Genomic DNA, 12,006 nt, shown 5'->3' on the forward strand with positions numbered 1-12,006 from the left:
AACCCAATCCAAAAATGGGCAGGAGACCTAAATAGACTTTTCTCCAAAGACATACAGATGGCCAGGAAGCTCATGAAAAGCTGCTCAACATCATTAATTACTAGAGAAATGCAAATCAAAACTACAATGAGGTATCACCTCACAGCAGTTAGAATGGGCATCATCAGAAAATCTACAAACAACAAATGCTGGAGAGGGTGTGGAGAAAAGGGAACCCTTTTGCATTGTTGGTGGGAATGTAAATTGATACAGCCACTATGGAGAACAGTATGGAGGTTCCTTAAAAAACTAAAAATAGAACTACCATACCACCCAGCAATCCCATTACTGGGCATATACCCTGAGAAAACCATAATTCAAAAAGACACATGCACCCCAGTGTTCACTGCAGCACTATTTACAGTAGCCAGGGCATGGAAGCAACCTAAATGTCCATCGACAGATGAATGGATAAAGAAAATGTGGTACATATATACAATGGAATATTACTCAGCCAGAAAAAGGAAGGAAATTGGGTCATTTGTAGAGATGTGGATGGATCTAGAGACTACCATACAGAGTGAAGTAAGTCAGAAAGAGAAAAATAAATATCGTATATTAACACATTTATGTGGAACCTAGAAAAATGGTACAGATGAACCAATTCGTAGGGCAGAAATAGAGACACATGTAGAGGACAAATGTATGGACACCAAGGGGGGAAATTGGCGGTGGGGGTGGTGGTGTGATGAATTGGGCGATTGGGATTGACATGTATACACTAATATATATAAAATGGATGACTAATAAGAACCTGCTGTATTAAAAAAATAAATAAAATTCAGAAAGAAAAATACATGGAGTGTTTTCTGATAACTTAGAGCATGTAATGGGCTATTTTTCCCAGATTGATTTGTTCAATGTTTGCTAAAGACTAGTTCTTTCGGCTAAGTATCAGTATCTCATTGTGTGTTTAGCTTTTGAACTTACACTTTACAGAGGAAAAAATAACTACAAAATTGTAGTCCGTATAGTACTATTATTCACAAATTGGGACTGTTGGCAAGGTCATCTCAGAGGAGCACAAAAATTAAGTTTGTTTTGTATGTAAGAAAATAAAGGAAAATAAAATAATTAGAGTGGGGAAGGGTGGACCAAGTGATAAATTAGATAAATAAGATGAAGAGAAGCATACAGCCGGCTGCCGGTGTCCAGTCCCCATGGGTAAACGTTTGGTATCTAAGCAATGTGCATGCTCTCTCCCATCACCATTTGGGGCTCCTCATAAGATCCAGTGTGACACTGTCTGCTCCAAAGCTCATTCCCCCCAAAGCTTCTTTCTCTCTTGCGCTGCGTTCAGGACGTGAACCAAAGACACAGTAGATCAACTCGTGTCGCACCTTAGTGTGTGCCTGTCCAGAAGGGGCTGGAGTCTCAGAATTCTGCATCTCCTGTAGCCTCATGGGTTTTAGAGAGGGAACGGATGTGCATAATAATAATGGCAGGTGATATCTCTTCAGCCTTTGCCTCAGAAGCAGAACTGGATTCCAGGATTCCAGTGCAAGTCTTTTAACTGGGAGGGGGGAATCTCAGGAAGAGCCCCCCGGAGAAGAGCAGGAAAATGAGTTGGGGAAGAACGGGCAGCTCGTCAAGGTGTGTTATCCAGCAAGATGCTGGATGGGCACCTAGAGCTTATCCCTGCTTGTACAACTGTGGGAGACAGGGTGGCGTTTCCGTGAGCACATCCGAGGCACAAGGGAACCGAGGTATTTATCTATTCACCAACCCCTCTCTGTCTGAGGGCTACTTCTGGGGGCTGGTGACTTCCTGGCACATCTGCGTTGCCCTGCATTCTGGTAGAATGGGCTCTGGGGACCAGAAAAAGCCCAGAGTCAGGGAGGCTGGATGATGGGGGTCAGGCAGGCACACACCAGCTGTAAATACTAAGTGGGTACAGGTGGGGCATAATCCAGGCAGCGCCGGATCCTCTGCCAAGAGCTTTGCACGCCTATCTTCATGCATTCCTGAAAGCAGCCAGATGAGATAGGTGCTGCATTTACCTCCAGTGACCGATGGGGAAACTGAGGCTTGGCAAGGTGAAGCAGCTTGTCATGGCTACGCGGCTTATCGGTAGAAAAGCCAGGACTGACCCTCAGGTGGGTTTCACTCAAAGTGCATGCTCTAAACCTCCAGGCTTTATATCCAGCTCTGGGTCCTGGAGAATCAACCACCAGCCAAGCTGTGTGCAACCCATGGTGCCTAATGGTTAGCCCTGAGTCATCTGAACTAGGTCTCATGCAAGGAGAGGAGCGAGTAACTTAAGATCTATCAGAACATAATTTACCCTCTTTGTACTAAGCCTCTCTGGACACCAGTTTTAGCTTTGAGTTGACACTGACAAATTAGATGCTCAGCACTTTTCCAAGAGTAAACAGGAAATTCCACAAGCTCCTCTAATCATTTTTCTCTTCCAGGGTGAAATCCCTTAACTAAACACATCTACCTCACCAGTGAGCTTGTGCCAGGGCCTTGCTGACCAGATCCTGTGGGTCCCCTTAAATGTTAAAACCCCTGAGGCAGCCCCTGTCCCAGAGCCCTGGGCCCTGGGCAGAAATGCCAGTTGCACAGAGGTCTCTGGGACACCCCCTATCCTGGTGCCCTCCAAGACGGGGCTGTCTCCCAGTGGGTCTGCCTCTGGTCCTTTGTGATGGGTTAAGCACAGGTGAGCTGCCCTTAGAGGGATGTGGGCTGGGGAGAAGGTGAAGGCTAAATAACCTAACATTTCCTGAGTATCTACTATGTGCTCCCACTTTACAGATGTGGAAATTGAGGCCAGGAGAAGTTCTGTAACTTGTTCCAAAGCCCCCAGCATGTTGGTGATATACAAACTTTCTCACTCCTAATCCCGGTGTCCTACTCTCTCATCAAACATCCCATCCTGGTGGCCTGGCAGTGCCTTCTCTGCATCCCGTTTGTTGGAGCTACTAAATCCATCAGAGGCTGGGGTAAAGGAGCAGCGCCTCTTTCCTGGTGACCTTTTATTCCCGGCCACCTCTGCTTCGTGATTTTGAGTTGACAACATAAGCAAAGGGAGGGATGATGCTGAATTAGAATTCATCTCTAGGCTTTCTAGGGGAGCCCCTTCCACTTGTGGTTATTTAAATTTATATTAATTATAATAAAATTTAAAATCAGACTAACCTCTCAGTCAGACTAACCACACTTCAAATGCTCAGAAGCCACAGGTGGCCAGCAGCCCCCGTATTGGAAGGAGCAGAGAGAGAACACCTCCATCAGCACAAAAAGTTCTACTAGATAGCGCTGGTCTATACAAGTAAAGTTGAGTCTCAGGCCCAAAAAAGCAAAAGGGTGGCCTTGGAGAGCTAAAAATAACCCCTGGGGCTGAGGTGGAGCTTTGACATGCAAAGCTGCCTCTCCAAGTCGGCGCGGGGTGGGGGGTGGGGGTGGGGTGGGGGCAGGAAGGGCCCCCTCCACCTCCTGCTGGTACCCGGCCCCTCCATCCCCTGAGAACTGGCTAGGGCATCAATTAGTTTATTCTTTGGCTCTTAACAAAAGCAATCTGGGCCCCAGGGAAGGGAGTGGATCCAGGGAAACTATTTTCCAGATATTATAATTAAACAGATAACTGGAAGCAGCCCAGCCCACAAGGAAATGATATCCACTGAGTGAGGCCCCTTCCAGAGAGCCTCCTCCCCCAGGACTGAAAGCGGATTGGAGTTCAGAGGAGTCAGGGAGAGGAAGGGAGTCCTTCCCACCTGAGATGGGGCCCTCCCCCAGGTTCCCAGGGAGCACATCCAAAGTAGCCTTCACCTCGCTCTGGGTGGGGGGTTAGGTTGGAGTTAGGGTGCAGGCTGCAAAGCCAAGAGTCCCCCTTCAGGATCCGCCCACCCTCCTGTGCTTCAGTCTCCCTGACTGAGGAAGACCTGACCAAGTGTCAGGTCGGCTGGTGACCCATGGTCTGGCAGGAAAAACACAAGGCTTCTGGGGGTTGTGAATTAAGGGACAGTGAACAGTGCGGTTGGGGCGGGGAGTGAGCAAGCAGAGCAGAGGCAGAGGACACCAGGGGGAGCCGGGGGCAGCGCGGGGGCAGAGATGGCCTAGAGGGGGCAGGACAGAGAGAGCCAGGGCACGCAGGCACTCTGCTTGGGCTAGGCGGGCAATGCCGCGACATCAAGGAAATACAGACTGGACCTAGAGAAACCACAATTGCAGAGGGAGGACGATATCTGAACAGCCTCACCCTCGAATCCCAATCACATTTCACCACCTCTGTCCCAGGGGCCTTCCTCCAGTGCCAGTTGTTTTCCTCTGCAGCTCTGGGGAGACAGGAGGTCTTCATGGAATCATGAGACAGAAATGAGCAAGTTCTTGAGTTCAAAAAGCTGATCTGGGAATAAGGGAGAATCTGGATGCAGGCTCACAGAGTGAGTTTCCCCAATTCCTAGACCAGATCAAAAACTTCCGGCGCAGAGAAGGAGGAGAGAAATGTGGACAGGAGCTGGGGGCCTGGGGAGACCACCAACCTTGGGAATCCAGCCCTGGACACCATCCTATGGGGATGCTGCAGGGACTGACATGAACGGTCCCCATTGCTGCTCCTGGAGCACCTCCCTGGGCGGGAGCCCTCGCACAATGGCCCAGCACACGGCTCCTGCCTGTGCTTCTCAAACATCCACGCTGTTGGGAGCCCATCTCCTCTCCTCACGTGGGAGCCACTAAATGGGCACTGGACACTGGGATGCAGTGAGGATGGACATATGGACGAGGGAGTCCCCCCACCGGACAGAGCTGGCTGAAGGCAGATGGTCAGGGACCTCCTGGTGGCCTGAGCATCCCTTTGGCCACCCTGGGAAGCCTGATGTGACCCTAAAAGCTCCTCGGAGGAAGAAGTCTCTTCCGTGGGCACAGAGCGTCTAGGTTTTAGAATATAAGGATGGATGTCAGAAACATTCTCGTTGATGTTTCTTTCCTGGGCTGGTCCATGGGTGGGTCTGAGTCACTGGACCAGCTAGCAGCCCATCTTCCAGACTCACTTAGCAGAATTTGCGTTTGTAAGGCCTCCACGTTCATTTCCAGGAGTGCGATACTTTACCACCTCACACCCAAGCACGTAGAAATCTCTGCCCACCGAAAGAGAGAAATCACACTAAAAATGCAAAAAGAAGGCTCAAAACTTAGGCAGAATCCCTTCGAAAGCTAACAAGGCACACAGGGGGCATTTACTTCTGCTGTGGAGGCTGATTATTAAAGACAGACCAGTCTTGAGAAAGAATCTCAAATATTGATGACTTAAAGCTTCTTCACTGGAAGAGAAAATGTGGAGCCCGGCTCACAATCGCAGAGATTCAGCTGTCTACATGCAGGACGAGCAGCAAAATGTCACAAGGTATTTATAAATCACCAACAAAGCATGATTCCACAGTTATCTACAGGCTTGTTTGTCCATTTGGGGCAGGGCCCATGAGTTTCTAGGGTGCACATTTCCTCACAGACCAGGCAACACTGCTTTCAGCATCTCAACGTCAGAACAGGCTGACTGTAAAGCAAGTTCTCAGACAAGTGTGTTTCCTCGGGGATAGGCATTGCTGATAAAGTTACACAGACGACGGATTTGCACTCTAGGAAGGAACCCATATGGAAAGAAAGTCGGAAGGACTCTTTTTCTAGTGCAGTCTCAGGCCTGAGCATTTCTGACAGCCACAAAACCAGAAAAAGCCAAGGGAAAGCTGAAGTCACAGTGTGGGGAAATTTTAACCAGAAATGGCTACGTGATTTCCACAAAGCTCACACAAAAGAGGGAAATTTTAACGAGAAATGGCTACGTGATTTCCACAAAGCTCACACAAAAGAGGGAAGTATTTGTGTGAAAGGAAAGAAAAAGAGAGGTAAGCTTTTTTGACAAGGAAGATTGAAGGATGGTTTGGGGGAGTCCTCGGAACCACCTGTGACCAGAGGCCAGCACCCGGCTGAACTCAGCAGCTACATGAAAAGCCTCCGGTGAAAAGCAAGCTCACGGGGTCTGTGTGGAAAGGGGTATGTGAGTTTAGGTGCAAATGTAAAGTTTAATCGGGTTTTGGGTTATACTCTGAAAGGCTCAGGCACTCCGGTGGAGACCCCAAATCACTGCCAGTCGGTTCCTGGGGCCCTCTCCCTGGGGCGGCCTGGGGTGACAGGACACAGCTCTGGGACCCTCCCACAGAGGGCTTCCGTCCCCTCACTGGAGGAGGCCAGATGATGAGTCCCCACATCCCATTTATGATGTCCTGAGAGGTGTTCCTCAGGTACCTGCATTCTGGGACCCCCTACTCAAATGGCCCTGAGCCTTCCTCGCTGGACTTCCTGGACCTCTGTCGCCTGGCTGGGGAGCAGACTGCTCTGGGTCACCTCTGGCCATGCCTGATCCAATTCCCCAGGCGAGGAGGGATGGTGACTGGGGGCTGCTTCCCCGCACTTCCAAGCCAGCAGCCGAGTCACCTCTTGGTACCTCCCACCCTCCCACCTTAGTTTCCGCTCACTCCAGACCCCCTGGACTCGAGGGTCTACATCTTCGATCACGGGTTTCTGGTTCCTGCCTGGAATCCCTTCCCCCTTCTCCTTTGGAAAATGCCTGCCCACTTTTCAAACCCACTCAGCTGCCCTCCAGCACTGGGTGGAGCCTTCACTGCGTTCCCACGGCACTGGGGGGACCACGGCCACGCTCACACACTGTGGGAGCGGTCCAGAGGTGGGCCTGCCTACAAGACAGCGGGCTCCTGCAGGGTGAGCTGTGTTCGGGCTTTTAGAAGGGTCCAGCCCGGTGCCACCATGTTGCAGGGGCTTGGAGATGCTTTCCAGCAGGCTGAGTGCAGGAACCTGTATGTAGCTCCCGTAGCTCTGACTCATGCATCTATCTGTTCACTGGCCACCGAAACAGCTCAGGTTAGCCCTGGCGGCCTTTCTTACAACCAACAACGTTCACCTGACAATTTCTAAGCGCCTTAAATGTGCTGGGTGCCATAGTGGGTGGACGGGTAAAAAGAACAGTTTGTCTCAGTGCTGAACAATCAAGGACTGAGCAGCTTTTGTTTTGCGACTCGTCAGACGCTGCATAAGGGTTTCTCGTGATGCTCAGGTCCCCCCAGGGGGCTTATACTCTCAAGGGTAGGATAACATAGACTTGCTCCTTGACCCTGGGGAGGCCACCAGCAGGCCCACCCTGACAGGTGGAGGAGAGGGGCCCCTCCTGGGCCGAGCCCGGCCCCGTCCTGCACCTGCCTGCACGTGGACCCCCACTAGGCAGCAGGTCAGGCTTCTCCACTGGGGTCTCCTCCCTCTAAGAGGTGGGTCCGGGGAGGAGGCCTGCGCAGTCCTTGGACATAGGCACAGGCTGCCTGGGTGGAGAATTCTGAAATTCCGGGTGCCTGGAGCGTGGTCTTGAAGGGGTGGACGCTGACCTTGGCCCCTGGACTCCCTGCCCTGTGGTTTCTATGATGCAGGGCCCAGGGCCGAGGATGGGGGTCAGAGCCAGTGATGACAAAGTGTGAAGCTGCAGGCTTATATCCACTCTTTTAGGCACGTGGGGAAAAAAAGCACCTTTAAGCAAAGGGGAGAATTACCCTTGTTCGTCTACTTGGCCTTCATGCCTGCCTGGGATGCACTGCCACAGAGGGCAGAGGCCTTACGGGGACCCTCGGCTCACGGAGGACGAGGCGCACGGACCCTCCTCAGGACCCCGGTGGGAGGTGGAGCCCCGCCATCGGCAGATAACCGCACTGCCTTGGGAGACGGAAGCTCGTGCCGTTCGGGCCCGGGCCGAGAGTGGAAGCCTCATCTCCCACATGCCGAGGCATCAGGGCACTGAGGCTGCTGGGGCGTTCTCAGCCCGGTGACCAGGAAGGCTCCCTGGTGCCAGGGGTGGCAGCTGCCATCCACAGTAACTGCTGGGTGCCTGTAACTGCGCTGAAGGGCAGGAGGCTGCAGAGTCTGCTCTATCGTTTGGTATTTTTAGAGAATGTCTTTGCTGACAGAAGATCCCTCGTGCCTGTTTTTCAGGCAGGGTATTGGCCGGTTGGGGTGAGTGGGGAAAGTTCACCAGGAAGGGGGTCACGCTGAGGGCAGCTTATGCGTCCAGAGGGTAAATATCTTACCGGAAGCCACGCACAAAGCAGGGAGCACAGAACTGGGCCCCAACCCATGTCTGGTCTGACTCCAAAGCCCAGGGTGTGCCCACTGACCTACTCAGGTCAGGTGTGGTTGGAAAAGTAAGGTCTCTGTCCCCTCCCCTGAGTCATGGTGTATGTGTGACTGCAATAGAGGCCGCTGGAAATGACGTGTGTGACTTCTAAGGCCGGGCCATTCAGGGCTGCTTCCTTGTCACCGTGACCCTCCCTCTGCAAACCCTCAGCTGCCACGTGGAGCCACGCTGGAGGGGCCACACCAAGGTGCTCTGGTCAGCAGCGCAGGCGACCTAGTCCTCTGGGCACCGCAGACACGGACAGCAAACAAGGGGGTGGACGAGCCTTCTTCGAGGGCTCCTCCAGCAGCAATGGCTCCAGCCCCAGCCATCGGTGTCACCACCAGCCGTCCGAATCGTCCCACCCCGGGCCCCGGATCCGGGGGTACAGCATCCCCTCTGTGCCCTTTCTGAACTACTGACCCCTGGAACCCATGAGAAACAGAAAGTGGTTCTTGGGTGTGTCACTAAATTTGGAGACTGTTTCCTAGCAATAAGTAACCAGAACGGAATTAAGAGCATTCCGGGGGAGAGTGAACGCCGCCGAGATGGGAAAGCACGGTGACGGACCTAGTGGAGCCTCTGCCCTGGGTCTTTCTGGTTCTGCAGCCACTCCTTCGAGACAGCTTCACCCCTGCACCCTCCCCAAACTCTCCGAATGGGGACAAGGAAAATCAAAGGCCTTCAAGCCACTGGGCCTGTGGACGAAGTGCTAGGGCAGTGGTGGATATTAAGAGCCAGAACACACTTTTATGGACCACCTACTACGTGCCATTACATTTAATCCACGAATTTAACAAATACTTTGGCCCCATCATGTGCCAGGAACAGGTCTGGGAAGGAAGCCACGCACAAAACTACGTCCCTGTTCTCATGGGGCTGATGTGTGAGTGAGGGTGACGGGCAGTAAGCAAATAACTCTATAATATCATGTCACAGTGCTCGGTGCTGTGGAGAAAAGTAAAGCTGGGTAAGGGGAAAGACAGGCAGTTGACAAAGGCTGGTTGGAAAAGGAAGGCCTTCTCAAGAAGGTGGCGTTTCAGCAGAGAGAGCCCAGGCTCTGCCCAACCTCAGAACCCACGCCCTGGGCATGGGTATCAAGGAAAGAAAAATCCAGGTATCTTCCAGTGTACACACCTGTGGCCTCTTAGAAACAGTACATTTGGATACACACTTCCATATATAAAACAGAGAAACAACAAGGACTAACTGTAAAGCACAGGGAATTATACTCAACATCTTGTAATAACTTATAATGGAAAAGAATCTGAAAAAGAATAGGTACACGTATATATATACACACACACAGAGATATTACGTAACTGAATCACCGTGCTGCACACCTGAAACACTGTCAATCAACTATACTTCAATAAAAACATTTTTTAAAAGTACATTTGGAGGGCTTCCCTGGTGGCGCAGTGGTTGAGAGTCCGCCTGCCGACGCAGGGGACACGGGTTCGTGCCCCGGTCCGGGAGGATCCCACATGCTGCGGAGCGGCTGGGCCCGTGAGCCATGGCTGCTGAGCCTGCGCGTCCGGAGCCTGTGCTCCTCAACGGGAGAGGCCACTACAGTGAGAGGCCCGCGTACCGCCAAAAAAAAAGTACATTTGGAGATCGCCCTCTATGGGGCTCACAGGCCCCCTACCAGGCATGTGAACAGGAGGGGAGACTCCTCTGAGGGCACCTCTCTGCATCCCGCCCCCCAAGACCCCCGCTAGGCCTTCCCTCCGGCCCTGAAGACAGGGCCACCAGAGGGGTACTTACACAGAGCACGTGGAGGACCACCGCCCCCTGTCTTCTGTCCTCGTTGGTGAAGATGTCATTGGGGAACTCGTGCAGGGCTACAGAAGGGAGAGAGAAAAACAGCTCAGTACAGGTGGCAACACTTTCAGGGCGGGAGGTCTGGGACAGCGCCGCCACCTGGATGAGGAAAGATTACATCTATATGTTCACAAATCTCTAACTGGAATTTGGTGTTTCCTCCAGATAAGAACGGAGGCAACAAACTGCAGCTGTGCTAGAAGCACCCGGGCTCTGCCCCCAGGAGACACGTTCATGATCCTCTGTCCTGCCATCCTCATGGCTCACTCATCACTTTAGCGTGAGGGTGGCTTGCAAACCGCCACCTGTGACCAAGGGTTCGTGAGAAAACACGGGAACCACGATCGTGCAGGTCTATCTTCTAACACAGTGACAACTTCATTTCAGTGGATCAGTCTCCCTCTGTCACCTCACACATCTTGCAAACACTGGAATGTTTTCCCGAGCAGAGGTCTGCAGGCTTCAGGGATTACCCAGGGGTCCGTGGCACACACAGGATTAAGTCCCTGCTCTAAACTGTCCCTCTGTCCCTCCTTTCCTTGTCCCACTCCTGCCCTGGCCCGGGGCCTGGGCTTCTTATGACTCCCTCCCGGCTCTCACTTCTATAACACATTGCCCTCCCCTCCCCAGGGAGTCCAGTACAGGGCAGAAACCACGAGAAATCATCCTTTCTGCCCACTTTCCAAACCCAGGACGCTGATGATGGCCGCTGTGGGGCAAAGCTAAGGAGAGGGAACCCTGCAGGGCAGGCCTGTCTCTCACCCTCGGGCACCCAGAGCCCAGATTTCCTGTCACCGTCCGGCCCACCTTGCGCCTGGACCTGGCCGACCCTGAGCCCCACTCCGTGGTTCTGAAGATGACAAGCCCTGCCCGCAGGTCCTTCCTGATGTGCCCTTCGTCTGTATGAACTCTCAGCGCCCATGGGATGGGTTGGCTGCTGACAGGCCGGGATGGGCAGAGACGGAGGCTCTGAGGGCAGGACGGCCACACAGACTTGTGCAGAGTTGACAACGGCGCACACAGTGAGCTCTGCTCCTGGCAGGCGTGGGCCCTGCACTTCGCACCCACTACGCCTCTGACCCGGGACAGAAAGCTGCTGCTCCCGTGCTGTAGATGAGGAACCCGAGGCACAGCCGGACCGGACACCATGCTAGAGGGTCCACAACGAGGACCACGCACCCAGCAGACGGGCCGGGGCCGCCCTCGTGCTGTGATCCCGGCTCCCGGCATCTATTAACCATCTTACTCCACCCGGTGACCTCTTCCTTCTGGGGGCCCCTCCAAGCAGGGGACCTGATCTGATCTAAATTCTGCCTCCACACACCAGAGGAAAGCAGGTAGGCTGTTTGTTCCTTTGCATTTCTCTGTGCAGCTGCCACGGGGCTTTTCAGCGCCGGGCAGTTCCCGGGTCAATGTGACCATCCCATTGCCCACCTACCCCCAGAAGTGGAGACTGGGTGGTTGGCCTGGTTAGCGTATTGATCAGGACAGCCGTCATCCTGGGGAAACTGAAACCAGGGTCTGCCCTGTGATGGGCGCCACACAGAACATTCACGCGTGGGGACTGCCTACCATCAGCGAGGAGGAAGTGGGAAAAGTGAGGGGGCATCGAGGTACCTCTGGTGCTGATATATGGAAGCCAGCTACTTTCATCCCCCCTACCCCACCCTGGCTGAGGGCAGCAGGTGAAGGGAGTGAAGGCCACGGTGCAGGCAGCCTTACCAGTCCGCGTCTGCAAGGTGCCCACACCATGCCAGCTCCGTCATCCCTGCCTCTCCACCAGGACCTGCAGGAATGGTTTGATCAAGGGTACTATGTCAGTATGTGATACATTTATGTTTCGAATCCAGGCATTTTGGTTTTTAAATCCCCTTGGCACTCAACAGTGAGTGGAATGACCATGACCAGGTGGATCCTCTGGGCTTTGAGTTTTGGTAGGGGAGGGTCTCGGCAGAGGCCTGGATGCCCAG

At 53.1% G+C, this 12,006-nt stretch overlaps 1 protein-coding gene across 2 annotated transcripts in view; it reads right to left on the reverse strand.

The window, feature by feature from the left end:
• The window catches only part of SLC24A3 (solute carrier family 24 member 3), a 465,113-nt gene that overhangs the window by 184,240 nt on the left and 268,867 nt on the right, over positions 1–12,006 (reverse strand). For both annotated transcript variants that reach the window (XM_032606684.1, XM_032606683.1), the window contains exon 3: positions 9,980–10,056. In XM_032606684.1, the coding sequence (XP_032462575.1) occupies positions 9,980–10,056 (77 nt within the window). The remainder of the gene's footprint in view (positions 1–9,979; positions 10,057–12,006) is intronic.

This window comes from Phocoena sinus, chromosome 15 (genome assembly GCF_008692025.1).
Source record: "Phocoena sinus isolate mPhoSin1 chromosome 15, mPhoSin1.pri, whole genome shotgun sequence".
Taxonomy (NCBI): Eukaryota; Metazoa; Chordata; class Mammalia; order Artiodactyla; family Phocoenidae; genus Phocoena; species Phocoena sinus.